The sequence below is a fragment of the Phyllostomus discolor genome, chromosome 5, assembly GCF_004126475.2.
Source record: "Phyllostomus discolor isolate MPI-MPIP mPhyDis1 chromosome 5, mPhyDis1.pri.v3, whole genome shotgun sequence".
NCBI lineage: Eukaryota > Metazoa > Chordata > Mammalia > Chiroptera > Phyllostomidae > Phyllostomus > Phyllostomus discolor.
The window spans coordinates 78,769,152-78,786,439 of NC_040907.2; the positions used below are offsets into that span (position 1 = coordinate 78,769,152).

General features: G+C 40.4%; 1 protein-coding gene across 8 annotated transcripts in view; it reads left to right on the forward strand.

Annotated features, from left to right (window-relative positions):
• KIF13A (kinesin family member 13A) overlaps window positions 1-17,288 on the forward strand; it is a 201,275-nt gene that overhangs the window by 182,262 nt on the left and 1,725 nt on the right. For 4 of the 8 annotated variants that reach the window (XM_036026463.1, XM_036026464.1, XM_036026467.1 and 1 more), the window contains 10 exons: window positions 1,383-1,507; window positions 1,774-1,950; window positions 2,685-2,777; window positions 2,928-3,080; window positions 4,062-4,139; window positions 5,346-5,393; window positions 6,449-6,560; window positions 7,684-7,835; window positions 8,350-8,454; window positions 12,439-13,230. In XM_036026463.1, the coding sequence (XP_035882356.1) occupies window positions 1,383-1,507; window positions 1,774-1,950; window positions 2,685-2,777; window positions 2,928-3,080; window positions 4,062-4,139; window positions 5,346-5,393; window positions 6,449-6,560; window positions 7,684-7,835; window positions 8,350-8,454; window positions 12,439-13,230 (1,835 nt within the window). Of the gene's footprint in view, window positions 1-1,382; window positions 1,508-1,773; window positions 1,951-2,684; window positions 2,778-2,927; window positions 3,081-4,061; window positions 4,140-5,345; window positions 5,394-6,448; window positions 6,561-7,683; window positions 7,836-8,349; window positions 8,455-8,817; window positions 8,860-12,438; window positions 13,231-17,288 lie in introns of all 8 variants that reach the window. The other 4 variants (XM_036026466.1, XM_036026470.1, XM_036026471.1 and 1 more) reach the window with 2 other exon arrangements.

A 17,288-nucleotide genomic window follows, 5' to 3' on the forward strand; every position in this document is an offset into this window, starting at 1 on the left:
TCATATGCTGCACCTAGGTGGCATTTTTAGTTCAACCACATATATATGGCCATGACAGGTAGATCACTAGAAGAGAGATGTGGATATTTAATCTTAAAAAGAGAACACTTGGAAGATTGAGAATTTCATATAGAAACATTAAAGCAGTAATTGCTCTGAAACATTAACAGACATAGAAATTACCTCAGATTCTGAATCTTTAGGCTTTGCAAGGGCCCAGGCATCTGCATTGCATCCTTTGCTCTCCACCACAAGAGAGCTGATGTCAGAATGTGATCACACATTCACCCTGCATTAAGGGTTGTGCTTTACTGTAGCAGTACATCAAACCTGGGTGAACCTAGAACAGTGGTTTCCAATATGTTTTAGCAGTAAAATACATTTTCAAAATGCAATCTTAAATGGAACTCCGTGTGTAGAATACAAAAGCAGAGTTGCTGAGTTTGGGGATAGGCAGGCTCTGGCAGGCCCTTCTACTGGGCCCTTGCGATCCTCAAAACACAGCCTCAAAACCTCTCTTCTGGAGAGAAGACTGATAATGGATGGGCGAAAAACATGGACTGTGTTTGCCTCTTCATATGAAGAATGTTTAAAAAACCTAAAGGTAGACTGTGCCTCCAGAAGTGGGGCATTCCCCATTATTAGAGGTGCACAAGCAAAAACTGGATGACCACTTACAGAGATTTGTGAAGGGTGAATCCCACTTTTGGAATGGCAGTGGAAGAAGATGATCAGATTTTTCCCAAGTGCTCAGAACTTTGATTCTAAATTGATAGTTGAACTTCTCAAATCTCTAATTTAGCATAAGTTATGTAAGTAGGAGAACAAACCTAACACTAGGCTATAGAAGGAAATGATATCAGAAAGCAACAAAATTTTGGTCGTGGCTGGGTAGCTCGGTGAGAGCATCGTCCTGCTACGCCAAGACTGCTGTTCCAGTCCCTGGTCAGGGCACATCGAGGATCAACCTGTGAAGACATGGCTGGGTGCAGCAGCAGACCAATGCTCCTCTCTCTCGGTCCCCCTCCCCCCACTTCCCCTTTCCTCTTTTTCTCTAAAATCCATAAATTAAAAAAAGAGAGAGGAAAAAAAGCAGCAAAATTTTAAGCTGTATGTAATAAAAACTATTTGCTCCTAGAACTACATACAGAATATATTCAGTCCATTTTGTAGGAGACTCACAAAGGTACCTTTTTGGCCCCATACTTGTTTCTGTAAAGGATATAAGCTGTTGTGAGTATTGAAGTCTCTATATCAACTGCAGCATAAGGAATGAAAGAAAAAAGTTTAAATGTGTCACATGAAAACTTCATCTCTTTGGTCTTTAATTAAAAACTGACTTTTTTTTCCCCACTTTTGTTTCTGTGCCCTGGCTTGGCTAGCGGATGACCTCAGTGCCAATGAGCAGCTTGTGGGCCCGCACGCATCGGGCGTGAACTCTATCCTGCCCAAGGAGCACGGCAGCCAGTTCTTCTACCTGCCCATCATAAAGCACAGTGATGAGGAGGTAATTGACCCCTACACTTCTCTTTGAGGACTTTGTATTAGTGCATATGCTGGTGGGCCTGTCTTCCAATTAAATTACTACAGTCTGCTTTAGGGAAGAGGACTAGGAACTTGAAAAAATAGAACTTGTGGGTTGTCATTCAAAAAAGTGAGGAGAAATATTATTCAGTTGAGTTGCACATATTTTCTTTCTCTAGTGGGTGATATAAAACTGCAGTACCTGACTTGCCTCTCGTTTCCTGTTCCCCATCCTTCTGCCATTTTTAGGTTTCAGCCACCGCCTCTTGGGACTCCTCGGTGCATGATTCCGTTCACTTGAACAGAGTCACTCCCCAGAATGAAAGGATTTACCTGATAGTGAAAACCACAGTCCAGCTCAGCCACCCGGCTGCTATGGAGTTAGTGTTACGAAAACGGATTGCAGCCAATATTTACAACAAACAGGTAGTAACTGGACCTGGTTCTGCAGTTGCATATATAAGCTTGGAGTTTTTCCTCCTATCACAAAGTGTAGTGTTTTGTGGTGTTAACACAGTGGGTGTGCAGATTGTTACCATACTGGCCAAGTTACAATCTGATTCTCATTCATCTGGAATAATGGGGTCTGAGGGTAGCAGAATTAATGTCACTTGCAAGGACTTTTCCACCTTTACCAATTTGAGACCCATGATCCTAGGAGGCAGAGGAGCTATGAGATTTCACTTTCAAAAGGGTTAAGTGCCAGATCCAAGAGGGTTAGTGACAAAACCAGGACAAAAATGCAGGCTCCAACAAATCCCTGTCCAAATGTCTTCCCCAGACCTCATCTCAGAGGTACTGTCACAAAACCGATCCTCTAGTTTTCTTCTGACTGTGCGGGGACAGACCAATGAAACCCTGACATGATCAAAAGAAAGGCAGCAAATGGGAGAGAGAAGCACCCCCCGTGCACACACACACGCACCCTACATAGGCCACAGATTCTGTAGTCTGCCCAAATAACAGCTGGACATCATTGTCCCTTAGGGGTGGACACAGGTTTTTTCTGTTCCATTTTTTTTCTATTTTGAGTATTGTGTGTGTGTGTGTGTGTGTGTGTGTGTGTGTCAAAACCAGTGATTAGTAATACTCTTACAATTTGTAAAATACTAATAACTTATACTTTCACATCACTTAATTCAACTTTCTTTTTCTACCAGAGTTTCACCCAGAGTTTGAAGAGAAGAATGTCATTGAAAAATATATTTTATTCCTGCGGTGTAACCTATGAAATAGTATCCAATATACCAAAGGTAAAATATTTATTACTTTTTTTAAAAAGATCACAATATAAGTAATAGAGAATGTTAATTCTCAAATCTTTTAAATCATTTTCTCACCACAGTTTTGATAAAAGATACAGTTCATGTAAAAGTATAATAATTGTCTTCCTGTCACTGTAGGCAACGGAGGAGATTGAGGACCGGGAAACGCTGGCTCTGATGGCAGCAAGGAGCGAAAACGAAGGCACGTCAGATGGAGAGACGTACATCGAGAAGTACACGCGTGGCGTGCTGCAGGTGGAAAACATTCTGAGCCTTGAACGGCTCCGGCAGGCAAGTGACTGGACCAGAGGATTCGTCACCAGGCTTCACCCCAAATGGACAGAGATGAATTTATTTACCAAACTCTTTCTGGCTCAATCTATCTGAGAAGGGAAATTTGAGTAGAGATCTCATTACACAAAACAGTTACTTTGACAAAACAAAACACAAATTCAAATAATGACTACATTTTATTGAATACCTTTTACTTAAGCATGGCACTTAAGTCATTTAGATACATTAGTTTATTTAATCTTCAACATAATCCTTGAGGTAAATACTATTATAATCCCCATTTTTAAATGAGAACATGGAAGGTAACATGTTAGCTGACCTGCCCAAGTGTACACATCTAGGAAGTGGTACAAACTCAGATGTAAACCGAGAGAGCTTGTCTCTGAAGTCCACATGCTTAACCACATACTAGTACTGGTTCCCTGATTTTCCGATCCAGGTTAACGTCATGGCAACAGCATGACATTCAGGTGAAAACCACTGGATAGGGGGACTCTGAGATGGAAGGTGTCATTTCTTAGAAGCAGGAGTTGAAGTTATGGAAAGTGTGTCTTGAGCAACCACAGGACTGAGATTGGCATCTGTCAGAAAAACCTTCCTTCAGTGAAGTGCCATCTAGATTGCTGCATAAGTAAAACACCAACAGCATAAAAGTTTATTGTCGTTTTTAAAGTGAGATGTATAGCTAGAGGTATTTTTCTGTGTTTCCTCTGCCCACCTTTAAAAATATCTACAATGTATAAATGTCTATTCAGCAGTTTTTGTGGTTTTATTCATGGAAAAAAAATGTCTTTTTGATGGATTAAGTAAAAAAAGATGAGTAGTTACAAAAAGTTTCCAATTTTGTAAATATGGGGGAGCAGGTGACATGTAGGATTGAAATGATCTTTATTTCTGTATTTTCTAAGTTGTCCACAAGAAACATATATTATTTCTGCTATCGAAGGAGAAACATTAATGTTGTCTTCAAATTTCCAGGCGGTCACAGTCAAAGAAGCACTGTCCACCAAAGCCCGGCACCTGCGGAGGAGCCTCAGCACACCGAATGTGCACAACGTGAGCACACCCTGGCGGGGCTGGGGCTCACCGGGCATCTCAGGGGCTGGGTTGTGGCACAGGCAGGACCCTGAGGTCAGGGTTTATAGGTGCGAATAGAACATTTGGCACTGGTGTGGGCGTGCTGAAGTGCCACACCTGCTCCTCGGCCCTAGGGAAGCACATCAGAGAGCACAGCTGCGGAACGCGACTGGGCCTTTAGTGGGATCTCACAAATACTGGACAGCAGAGAAAACGAAAGAGTGAGAGCTGCTATGAGATTTGTAGCTCTCATATTTAAAAGAACAGTAACTAATAATAAGGGAAATATCTATCTTACAAAGGAAAGAAAAGCCACCTATGAAGTATTTTACCCCCTCCCACACACACATGTACAAATTGTAGCAAAATCTGATCAAGACTGTAGATCTAACTACTAATATTTACAAGGGTTAGAGGAAAATGTTAAATGACACCACAGGGATTCAGTCAGCAAAATCCCAACTGCAGGAACTTTACAGAAAGAGTGACCTAGAGAAAAGGGAAAACTCATAAATTAAAGGAGACAAGATATATCCAGTTGTAATGTACAAACTGTTTGGATTTGGCTTCCAAATTAATTGTGAAAATGGTTATGAGACATTTGAACACTGATATACTATTTAGGAATCGCTTAACTTTTTAAGATGTAATAATGGTATATGGTTGTGGTTTTTAAAAGGGGCGGAGGAATTACTTATTTTTAAGAGATTCATATAGAAATACTTTGGATTTTTTAAAGTTAGAAAAATCAGAATATTTTTAAAAATAAAATGATAAATATTGAAGTAGAATTATAAGTTCAATAAAGAAGGAAATAATGAAGATCAGACAGAGTTGTATCAAAAAGAAAAGAAACTGAAAAATGGGTTTTTAAAGATTGGTCAAATAGATTGCTTACAGTGATATGGATTAGGGCAGGAAAGAAAATATGAAAGAAGATACAAATGGTGGAAATACAAAGGGCCTTATCACAAGAAAGAGAACAGAGACTTAGACTTATATAAAACCTGTATGGGAATAATAAGCCCTGAATTTAGGGTAGTCATTGCTCCTGGGGAAGGAAGAAAGAAGAGGAGAGATGATCATCCAGGCTTCACCTACATATGGCATCATATTTCTTTACCTATACATAAAATCTGTGTGAAATATATAAAGCACATTGGTAAAACTGTTTATCTCTTACAGGTCTCCTCCAGTCGACCAGACCTCTCTGGCTTTGATGAAGATGATAAGGTGTGCGCCTTTGGGCATGGCTAGGTTATTAGCAGTCTCTTAAGTCTGGAAAGTTAGGATATCTTAGTGGTTCACTCTTTCTGGACTTTCTATCTTAATCTTATGCAGAGCATTGTCTCTACATGTCCCCTTCCAAGTTCAAATACTTGATATGAAATTGCTGGCCACTCTGAGTGTTACACTGTTACTTAGCATGATACTGCTTTTCATACTAGGATGATAGCACACACAGTTGAACAGCAGTGTTTATAGGTCTAACTCTAAATGATTTTAGAAAATATTGCATCCACCCTTGCAAAATCACAATTAGTTCAAGTGAGTAAAGTTAGGGATTTAAAATCAAGGGCATTTGCAACATCATCTTATTCAGCAAACATTTCATAACCATGTATATTGCATGTTACATTACTAAGCTAGGGACTATGGCTGCTTCAGAGTATAAATACAGATTATGTCCTCAAGAAGCTTAAAAGTTAGTCCTTAGAGGCAATGAACTCCTGAGAATTTGAAGTAAGTAAATGAGCTTATATGAGAGGAGTTTTCTCCCTTGAGGATATCAATATCTTATGCCAATTTGATACTTTTAAGTCTCAGGTATACATAGAGTAACCATATCACCTAGTTTACCTGGGGCAGTCCCAGCTTATACCTGCTACCCAGAAAAAAATTACTAGTGGAACAGTTTCCTTCTGAAAAGTGTTTCAGTTTGGGCTTTAAATTAACCAGCCTCCTTAGATACACACCAAATTTATAAACGTGGCTACTTTTGGGGAGGGACGAAGATGAATGGAACCTGTAGGCCACTCTGTTCATAATGATTTTATTAAACCTTGAACAATACAATAAAGTATTAACATTTATTCATTCTAGGTATACCTTGGGCATGATAGTATTTGTCATATTTAGGACTTTTCTACATGTTTAAAATCTGTCATAACAAAAATAGGAGAGTACATACTGCCATCCCATTAAAGTACAGGAACAACTCAAGTCTGGGCTTCCTCTCTCATTTTAGAGGGACTGAGTCACAGCTGAACCGTCCTTTTCCCTCGTAGGGTTGGCCGGAGAGCCGGCTAGACATGTCCGACTACAGCTCCAGTTACCAGGATGTCGCGTGTTATGGGACTCTGCCCAGAGATTCACCTCGAAGGAGTAAAGAAAGTAGCGGTGAGATTGTTGTTCTGTGTTATTTCTTTATAATTGCTCAGGGAGGCACTGAGTAAAGTCCTTTTATAGAGGGCAAATAATAAGATAGCAGGCTGAAATTCTAGTTTGCTGGGTAGTCCTAAACTATCTTCTTGATTGGAACATATCGCGTTCACTTATTTGATTTCTTTTTGCTGTGTATCCAATGTGTCATTCAAATAATAATAATAAGCCTTTTGTGTAACACTTCAGAATTTTCAAATCACTTTTCATGCATCATTTCCTGAGTTGGAAGTCACAAATCTTACTACGTTATGGTAAGACTTCATTCTTCACCAAAAGAATATCTACTTCTGTCATGTTTTTGTACTCAAAGGATTTTTTAGAACATGTCTCTTGATTCCTAAATTTTTAAATGACACCAGAAATAAATTTGATTCGTGACGTTATTACTTAAAAATGCCATGAAGGGAACACATTTTGTGGATAAGTAAATCAGTTCTATTATTTTACACCTCAGTTTACTTAAGTGCCATTGTACCAGTGAATGGTGGGGCTGGGGGTGGAATATAGGAGGAGGAGAAGAGGCCCAAAGAAATGAATAGAAGCAAGAAAGAAGATTGCCCTTCCTTACTCATATGGAACAGGTGGTCTTGAGGAGAAAATGGGCTTGCAAGGATTTATGTAGTATTCACTCATCATTTATTGAGTCTCTACTTGCTATATGCAATGAAAGGTGCTAAAAGGTACCATTAATACATCTTAAAATTGAACTGTGGAAATGAAATACATAGAAAGTTAGATATTAATTGATAAAGTATCAAATTGCATGTGCATGTAATAAGGGTTCTGAGAATTCAGGGCAACAAAACCAGCACAAGTTGAAATTGGTCTGGTAAGTGGCACTTAATCTGGATCCTGAAAAGAAGGTAAAAATTTTGGTTTCTCATGTTTTTGATGACTCTTTGTGACTTTATAGATGTACCTCCATTCTTGTCTACCTCTGTTTTAATGCTTAGCCACATATTAGCATATTAATTTCTTTGTCACACCAGATATCCCTGTGGCTAGGTTGTACCTTTCTTTCTGTGTGTTGGTTCAAGTGCTCTGTGCCTGTAAACCGATGCCTTTTTGTCTTCCCCAGGCTGTACATCGGAGAATCCTCATGCCTTATCAGTCAGCCCTTTTAAAGCATTCTCTCCTCAGCCACCAAAGTTTTTCAAGCCCCTAATGCCTGTAAAAGAGGAGCATAAGAAAAAGATAGCTCTTGAAGCAAGACCTCTCCTAAGCCAGGAGGTAAATGCTTGACTTGTCTGTACCATGTAACATAGGAAGGGGTCGTGTTGCCTGTGGAGAAGTAACAGTTTGCATTAACAAGTTGCATGCTGGATGTGGATGTGTATGCATGGGTCACTCCATGGGTCCTATTCTGAACACCTCTTTCTCAAGCACACAGGGTCATGGTAGAATTTTTTGTTAGTTGCAATTGCTGTTGTTTTCTTTGTTTCTGTGGATTTACAAAGTCTGTTTTATCTTTCAAGCAAGAAAGAGATGTTCTCTAGGCATTTTGAAAATATTAGTCTTTCATTTTTTTAATTTGATAAAACCAGTTATGCTCTTTGCCACAGAATCTGTGTAGTCTTGTCAGATTTCATTAGTACTTTAACTGTAGCCTGAAAAATTGTTTGCTGCACGACTCACATGTAATGAAAATGTTTGTGTTGCTTTTCTAACTTGCACGTACTTAATGTGTATTTCGGCTGTCATCGTCTTCTGTGTGTGATGCATCTGTGTGTCTTAACCTTTGCAGAGCATGCCTCCACCTCAGGCACATAACCCTGGCTGCATTGTGCCCTCAGGAAGCAATGGCAGCAGCATGCCAGTAGAACACAATAGCAAACGTGAGAAGAAGATTGTAAGTTCTGGAACCATTTCTGTCATATTGCCCGGTGGTGGGTTTAAGGCCCTTTCACAACAATGATCCAGATATGTGTATTGGGTCTTTGGTTTTTCTTAAAAAAAAAAAAAAGAAGAAGAAGAAGAAAAAGAAAAAAATATGACCACTGGTAATGAAATTTTGCATGAAGGTGACCATGACCTCTGTTTTTATTCTCTAAGTGTTCATTCTATTTTATTTTATTTTTTCTGCTTAGTATAAATTTGCTTAGAAAAAGGGGGAAAGGCACTTTTCATGATGCTAGACTTTATAAAAAGTAGAACAAAGGGATTACTTTAGCTAATATTGACTCTTTCTGATGTGCCTGTATGTATTGGCCAGATTCTGAAGTTAATCTACCTAGAAGAATTGCACTTACTTGCAGTAAGTAATCATGCATTTAGCTATGGGTATGTTTGCAAGCTTCTTTCATATTGTTTGATGCGATTGCCAAGGTTGTTCTGTAGCTTGCAGCCACACTGCAGCCCATCATCATCATCCCTACATCCCAGATAGCCTTTTTACATTTGCTCGCCAAACATAATCCACAGCCCTCGGTGTCAGTCTCCCTTCCAGGGTGGCCCATCTGCATTTTATCGCAGGTAGGTTGAAACTCTGCCTGTAATACAACATTCCCTAGCATTTGGTTTTCAAATGAAAAATTTGAAAAATCTTTTTTAAAACAATGCATACCAGGCACTGTGGATTATAAATGATACCTCAATTTAAAAAACAAACAAAACAAAACAAACCCTCTGTATTCTCAGACCTGGAAAGAATTCTGCAGCTTTGTGCCTGGGCTTTCACTCTCATGTGGCCTTTCTTAGAAGTTGAAATAGTAAAGCAGCCAGGAGCAAGAGAGGATTGCTTGCTGTTGATGCTTGTGTGCTGCCTGCTCTGTGGCCAGGGTGTGGGAAGTTTCCTTTCCCAGCTATACCATGTCAGACCCATTCCAGAGGCTCTTTAGTGTAAAGGTTTAGTATTCTAGAACCTTTAACGGTTCTAGAATATGCTGCACAGTGTGTGAAACTAACTAGTTCAGGATATGCAGCTGGCCACTCTGCTACATGCATGAAGTGCTAGCGGATTTAGGAAATGAGCTTCTCATCCCTCTTGTGCACTGAGGGAAGGAAAAAAAAGTCACCATTTCCCCCTCACCTCTCTGTCCCTCCCTGGTGCCTATGCCTCTGTGTTCCCCCTGCCCCTCTAACCCTAAATCACCATCCTAATTCCTGCTGGAGAAGAGAGTACACAACAGCTGCTCCTCTGAATCTTAATGAGCTGCTCAGTCACTTAGCTGACCTGCTTAATTAATAAGGGCTGCAGCATGGGGTAGAAAGGCCAGGTGGCTAGTGTGTTACCCTCAGATTCTCTGGCTCTGTGGCTGATTAGATCTCTTTGTTGGCATGGCCCTTACCACCATGGTGCACAGACACTAAATTTAAGCCCACTTAAACACTACATTTTGGTAGAGCACCATTAAAAGAAGGCTGGGTGACCCTTCTGGGCTGCTTAGAAGGTAGTTTCACTGTTCTCAGAGTTTGCCTAGTAGTTATTTTTCTATACTTCCACTGTTTTACAATGAAACTATCTCAGCACCCCTCCCTGGCAGAAGACAGGATGGAACCAGACTCTCTGGACCTGGGAAGTCTCAAGCAGCAGTCAGACCCTCTGTGATGGAACACCCCATGGAGCCCAGGAAGCAGGGCGTCTTTCTTGCTGGGGGCCTACTTGAGAGATCAGCTTCTTCTACTCTCCTTAGAAATCTGGTTCACAGAGCTCTCTTCATCCCTGAAGCTGTTGAACTGTTTGCTTTATTTCAGATAGCAGTTTCTCTAGGATGTTTTGGTAGATTTTAAGGGCATTACTTGCTTGACCTGAGGTTCTCATTTCTCTTTAAAAATATTTAATTTTACTTCTTTCCTTATGAATGGAAATAAACTGCATTATTCCTTTGTTCCTAATTCACTTTCTCTTTTTATTTTTGAAAAACCAGAAAGTGAATCAGTGGTTCAGTGTGAGCAAGGGAGTTTGAAATCATTTTGGAGTCACAATATTGAAACATTGTTCCTTTTATTTTTAGCCCATCTAGTTACCAGAGTAACCTGTAATTTCACATAAAACATAATAAATATAGCTATGCTCAGTCCTTTAAAGCAGTATTTTGTCAGATCTTAGTCATTCAAGATGTGAAGTACATAAGATAAATGCAATGATACGCCTTTGGAGTCTTATTTAAGTCATGAAGCAGAGAGAAGAGCAGGAAGTATTTCTCCCTCTCTTAGGTTTTGCATACATAGCATTTTATTTCTCTCATTTTATACAAGAAGAAACAAAAGACTTGTTGAGGGACTTGCCCAAGGTCTCACATTTAATGAGAGTGTAAGAACAAAGGTTCCATCCCTCAGCAGAATTGGGCTGACCCCAGTGACCCCATAGATGGTGCAGTTTTTCAGTCACCCTTCTGCTGTTTCTAATGGGGGCTTAGCACCATGGACAGAAGTACTGGGGGCCCTTGGCTGATAGTCTCTGCAAACAGACCATCTCTCTGATGCAAATACAGTCCCATTCGTAATGGAGTGAAAAATGACTTGAATCAAGTGAAACTCCTTACAGAGTCACTGCTTTATGTGGGTTTTGACTCCTTAAAATCAAGGTGTTTTGTCTGTAGGTAATTACCAGCTGCATAAACTAAATTATAAAAATCAAATCATGAAGACTAGCTATAAGGAAGCTTGAGAACGCAACTCCATGATCCAGTTTTAGGTAGCGTTTTCATTCTTTTTGTCCTTAAGACATAGTAGGAAGGTATGTGGTTTAGTCTACTTTAGATGCAACAATAAATAATATTTCTGGAACAAATTGTCTATATAACCAAATTCTCTTAACACACAGTTTAAGACAATTAAGTCCTCTCTTTTCTTTTTTAAGACAACTTGATAAACCTTCGGTCTCCTTTTACATGTCAGAAAATGTTTCATCTACACTCAGTTTTCTTTATTCTGGGGTTGGGTGTCCCACTGCTGCAGCCCATCTAGTGGATGCTAGATGGATATTTGTTGAATGAAGGTTACATTTTAAAAGAGAAACAGAATATTTGCAAGGTCATCAAATGTTTATGAGGTTAATTTGAAATGACTAGATAGTAATATTTATTTTTATTTGGATGTAAATACCTATATGTTTTACATTGTTTTCCACAAAATATAAAGAATCATTCGTTAGGGAGAGAGGTTGGGGAGTTGGTAACACCCAACTTTTGCATATTTACTAATCTTTATAAACAGAATTCAAAAGCTATTAGACAAAGTAGATTTCCATTTAAGTATTCCTCACTTTCCAGCCAAATCCTCTATCCATGCTTCTCCAAACCCCTGTAATTCTCAGATTGATTGTTAGTATTTCACAGCCTTCCAATATGAAGTATAATACTGAGAATGGGTGTTGAGGTTGTGTTCTTAGCCATCTTGCTGTTGCGGCCTTGTTTTACCACCCTCTCTCCAAAAAGTAGCTCAGAAACATTTCACAACTCACCTATCTGCACTGCAGCCCCAAGGTGAGGATTGTAAGAACAAGTGAAGCAGCAGCTCCTCTCGGGCTACCTCTTTACTCATTTAGTTAGCAAAGACACAACATCATAACTGAAAACCAATCACACATAAACTAATTCAAGTCCACTGCACTATAGTCCATCCTTTTTATTAAACCAGGGGAGGAAAAGTTTCCAATTAGTATTGAATGAGCACAGAAGGGAATCTTCATATTAGGAGGGAGTGGCTTAGTGTTCCCAAACGTCTGAGAATAATGTAGCTGTGTCCATAATAGGTAATAAGATTTAACCAAACGCAGAAAGAAAGAAAAAACACTAAATGTGAATGCCTTTAATAATAAAGTACTTAAAACTTGCCTTAATAATACAGTTCTATAAGGAGCTAATGACTGACTTCTGCCTCTTTTCTGTAGGACTCTGAGGAGGAGGAAAATGATCTGGAAGCTCTGAACAGAAAGCTGATAGGTTCACAGCCTTATGTACCAGTGGAGTTTGCTGACTTCAGTGTTTACAATGCCAGCTTGGAGAACAGAGAGTGGTTTTCTTCAAAAGTAGATTTGATAAACTCAAGGGTGTTAGAGAAAGAAGTGTCCCGTAGCCCTACCACCAGCAGTATTACCAGTGGCTACTTTTCCCACAGTGCCTCCAATGCTACTCTGTCTGACATGGTAGTCCCCTCTAGTGACAGCACAGATCAGCTAGCCATTCAGACAAAAGATGCAGACTCCAATGAGCATTCTGGACTCCCACTCGTGCATGATTTCAGATCGTCCTCAAACAAAGAGCTGACAGAGCCAGAAAGAGGCTTGGTAAAGGATAAGATAATTACGGTGCCACTCAAAGAAAACAGTGCCTTAGCCAAAGGGAGCCCATCATCCCAAAGCATTCCTGAGAAAAACTCCAAAATATTCTGTAGGACTGGCTCATGTTCAGAACAAGACAACTGCTCCAGCAAAAATGGCCAAGCTGCCAGAGAATTCTGCTCCAAGGAGGTGACCATAGAGTACACCACAAACATCCTTGAGGACCATTCTTTCACAGAGTTTATGGGTGTGTCAGATGGGAAAGATTTTGATGGTTTGACAGATTCTTCTGCTGGAGAGATTCCAAGTAGGAAGAACCTCCCAAATAAAATGGACAATAGGAGTGTCCCAGATGAGCCACAGGACCCTGGCCAGCTGCATTCCTTGGCAGAGAATGACCAGGTAATAAATTCCAGAGGCATTCCTTGTGCTATCAGTGAGCATACCTGATTGTACACCAACCCCCAGCCACTCTTCACCTCAGTGACTTAGGAGATGTTCATTAAGAGGTTGCCAACAGGTAGAGCTACTTTGACTCCCTGTCTTAGTGCATCTGTTAAGTTGTATGGGGTGGAGCCTTAGGTAATCCCCAGGGTGGGGCAGCCTGCTTCACCACTTTGGGGCTCTGTATGTTGGGGAGGGGTCAGAGAGAGGACAGTGATGCTTAGGCTTGCTCCGCACTTGCCCCGTTTCCAGTCACTTTACCCCCTTCCCATGTGTGACCCTCTTCCCATGTGTGACTGGCGCTGCTCTAGCTGCTACCCGAGTGGTGGTTCCCAGAGCGGTTGTGTTTGCATTCATTCTAGGACTGTGCAGGCCCTTTAAATGGCCTCTCCTGAGAGACCAGCAGTTTCTTCTGCCACCCAACCCCCATGGATTTTATAGCCAGAAGTTACGAGGCTTTATCTTCCCAGCACTGGAACCCTGAGCTTTGCTGCCTGGCTTGGGTCTGGGATTGCTCACTCCCAAGGTATCCCTCCTGATTTTATCTACCACACGTGAATGTTGGACCACCACCTGTTCTGCTGGCTACCTCACCAGCACCTCCCCCTTGTAGCTGCCACACCACATCCTCTCCTAATACACAGAAACAAACACAGGGAGGCTGCCAAATTGAGGAGTCAAAGAAACATGGCCCAAATGAAACAACAGAACAAAACCCCAGAAAAATGGAGCAAAATGGAGACAGCCATCCTATCAGGTGCATAGTTAAAAACACTGGTGATAAGAATATTCAGAGAACTCACTGAGTACAGCAAAAGCATAAGAGAAGAAATGAAGGCTACATTAAGTGAAATAAAGAAAAATATATAGGAAACCAACAGTGAAGGGAAGGAAGCTTGGGTTCAAATCAACAATTTGGAACATAAGGAAGAAATAAACAATCAACCAAAACAGAATAAAGAAACAAGAATTCAAAAAAAAATGAGGAGAATAAGATGACTCTGGGACATCTCCGAAAGTGCCAACATGTGGATCATAGGGGTGCCAGAAGAAGAAGAGGGAGAACAAGAAATTGAAAACTTACTTGAAAAAATAATGAAAGAAAACTTCCCTAATTTGGCAACAGAAATAGACATGTGAGTCCAGGAAGCACAGAGAGTCCCAAACAAGTTGGACCCAAAGAGGACCACACCAAGACACATCAGAATTAAAATGCCAAAGGTTAAAGATACAGAGAGAATCTTAAAAGCAGCAAGAAAAAAGGAGACAGTTATCTACAATAGAGTTCCCATAAGACTATCAGCTGATTTCTCAAAAGAGACCTTACAGGCAAGAAGGGGCTACGAAGAAGTATTTGAAGTCATGAACAGCAAGGACCTATATCCCAGATTACTCTATCCAGCAAAGCTCTCATTTAGAATGGGAGGGCAGATAAAGTGCTTCCCAGACAAGGTCAAGTTAAAGGAGTTCATCATCACCAACCCCCTATTATATGATATGTTAAAGGGACTTATTTAAGAAAAAAGAGATAAAAACTATGAACATTAAAATGACAACAAACTCACTACTATCAACAACTGAATCTAAAAAAACAAGAAACTAAGCAAACAACCAGAATAGGAACAGAATCATAAATAGGGAGATCATTTGGAGGGTTATCAGCTGGGAGGGGAGAGTGGGGAGTATGGGGGAAAAGGTACAGGGATTAAGAATCATAAATGGTAGGTACAAAATAGACGGGGGAGGTTAAGAACAGTATAGGAAATGAAGAAGCCAAAGAACTTTTACATATGACCCATAGACATGAACTAAGGGAGGGACTGCTGGAGGGAAGGAGGATACTGGACAGAGGGGAGTATAAGGGGAAAAATTGGGACAACTGTAATAGCACAATCAATAAAATATACTTAAAAAAAAGATGTTGCCAGCAGGAAAGATGTGCTCACCTGGGGAGCAAGCTCACGTGTTGCCCAGCTGTCGGTTCATGGGGCAGCAAGCCTGCTTGCATAGTTGCAGAGTGGAACTACGATGTATACAGGAGCAGTGGCCTTTTCAACTGGATGTGGGTTTTGTTGAACTAAGTATTCACTTGGATAAGGATCAGTCATTTTCCTATTCATTCCCCAAGATGTTTAATTACTGGCTATCCCAAGCTATCTGGTAGTATCTGCCATATTTCATCAAATTAGTGATTTCTTGGCCTATTAGATACACCATTATTTTATGTATTAAGGAAAAATACTTCCAATTAAACTACATATATTAGCAATTATAAGACACAATCTAATTTCAGAGATGTTAAAATGTGGGGGAAATAACGTGCATCGTAGAACTGACAAAATACAATCATTAGGTTAAAAGGTGCTTTGGAGAAGTAAAGGTGAATTCCTTGAGCAACCGAATATTGGGTTTTGGAAGTTGCCCAGGTTGGTTTATTATGTTAATTCTTATATTGGAACAAAATGGATTTTTGCTAATATTCCTAAGGAAAATGGCAAATTATATAAATAAATTATCTGCCTCTGCATACTCTGCTCATGCCACCATTTCTACCCATTAAGAGTCACGGTTTTGATCCCACACACCAAGCACAGCAGTGTAAGGGGTATGGTGGTGCCAGTGCTTGGCAGAATGAAGAGCTGACCAAACTAGAAAGCAGCTTGGTGAAGGATAAGACAATCCTGGTGTCACTCAACCTCTGTGTCTTACAGAGGAAGAGTAAAAAGAAAAAATATTACCATAATCCCACATTGTCCTAATATTGGGCCATTTCAGATCGGTGGATTTTTCCCACCCAAGTTTTCCATACTGTCCCTTAAAATATCAGTGTGTAGTCATTTTTATAGCATACTCATGAACTACAAAACCTATACAGTGATCTCTTCAATAAAAAAAGACTTCATGCCCAATTTAAGAATAATAATAAAGTTACTCATGACTGTTCTTGCAAACCAAACTCTCATTTGCTTAAAAGTCCCACGGACGGGGACAGCAGTGTGGAACTGACTGTGGGGGCAGGGTGGGTGGGCAGAGGAGGGCAAAAGGGGAAAAACTGGGGCAACTGTAATAGAATAACAATAAAAAATGATTTTTAAAAAGTCATCAACGTTCTCTATGCTGACTCTTCAGCAGAATCTTCATTCCTGGCCTACATGAGCTTTCAGCCCCTGTTCCAGGAAGTCCGAGAAGGACTTGGACAAGAATTCCAGGGAAATTCTTCACCCTCGAACTGTGCTTCCTCAACCTAAATGTGCAAGGGATTCCGTGGGGCTGCTGGAAGAATGTGCCTCTTAAAAGCTCAGATTCCCAGGAGTCACTGCTTTCCACACCTAAGGTTTTACTTCCGTAGGGATGGCTCCTGGGGTTGAGGTTCCCACAGAGCCCTCTGCAGATGCCCTGAGAGGCAGGGTGCCCAAGGGCTGCACTGTGAGACACTCAGCCCAGAGAAGAGGAAGGAGGGGCAACCACCCACTGCCTGGGACCAACAAGCAGGAAGAATGCCTGGGGTTTGCTTGTGAAAGTCTTCTGAACTGTGTGTCCCTGCCAAAGGTTGTGGTTTAAAGGTGGAATTTACAAAAATATCTGTTATATATTAGGACAATGTGGGATTATGGTAATATTTTTTCTTTTTATTGCTTTAGTATTTTGTTATTTTAGTTTTAATAAGTTGTTTTAACACTGTAAGAGTTTGAGAACTTTTTACGTACTAAAGTTTGACTTTTGTTCTTACTCTAATATGACTTACTGTGTGGGCCCAGAAATAACAATTTTTTGCTTTAACTCTAGGTCTTGCTGTACATTACTTTTCCTAGAAGCGTCACCTTGGGGCTAGTTTTCTCCCTTGTATACTGTAAATTTTAGAGCTGGATTCCATCCTAAACTGAAGCCAAAGAACTTTTACATATGACCCATAGACATGAACTAAGGGAGGGACTGCTGGAGGGAAGGAGGATACTGGACAGAGGGGAGTATAAGGGGGAAAATTGGGACAACTGTAATAGCACAATCAATAAAAT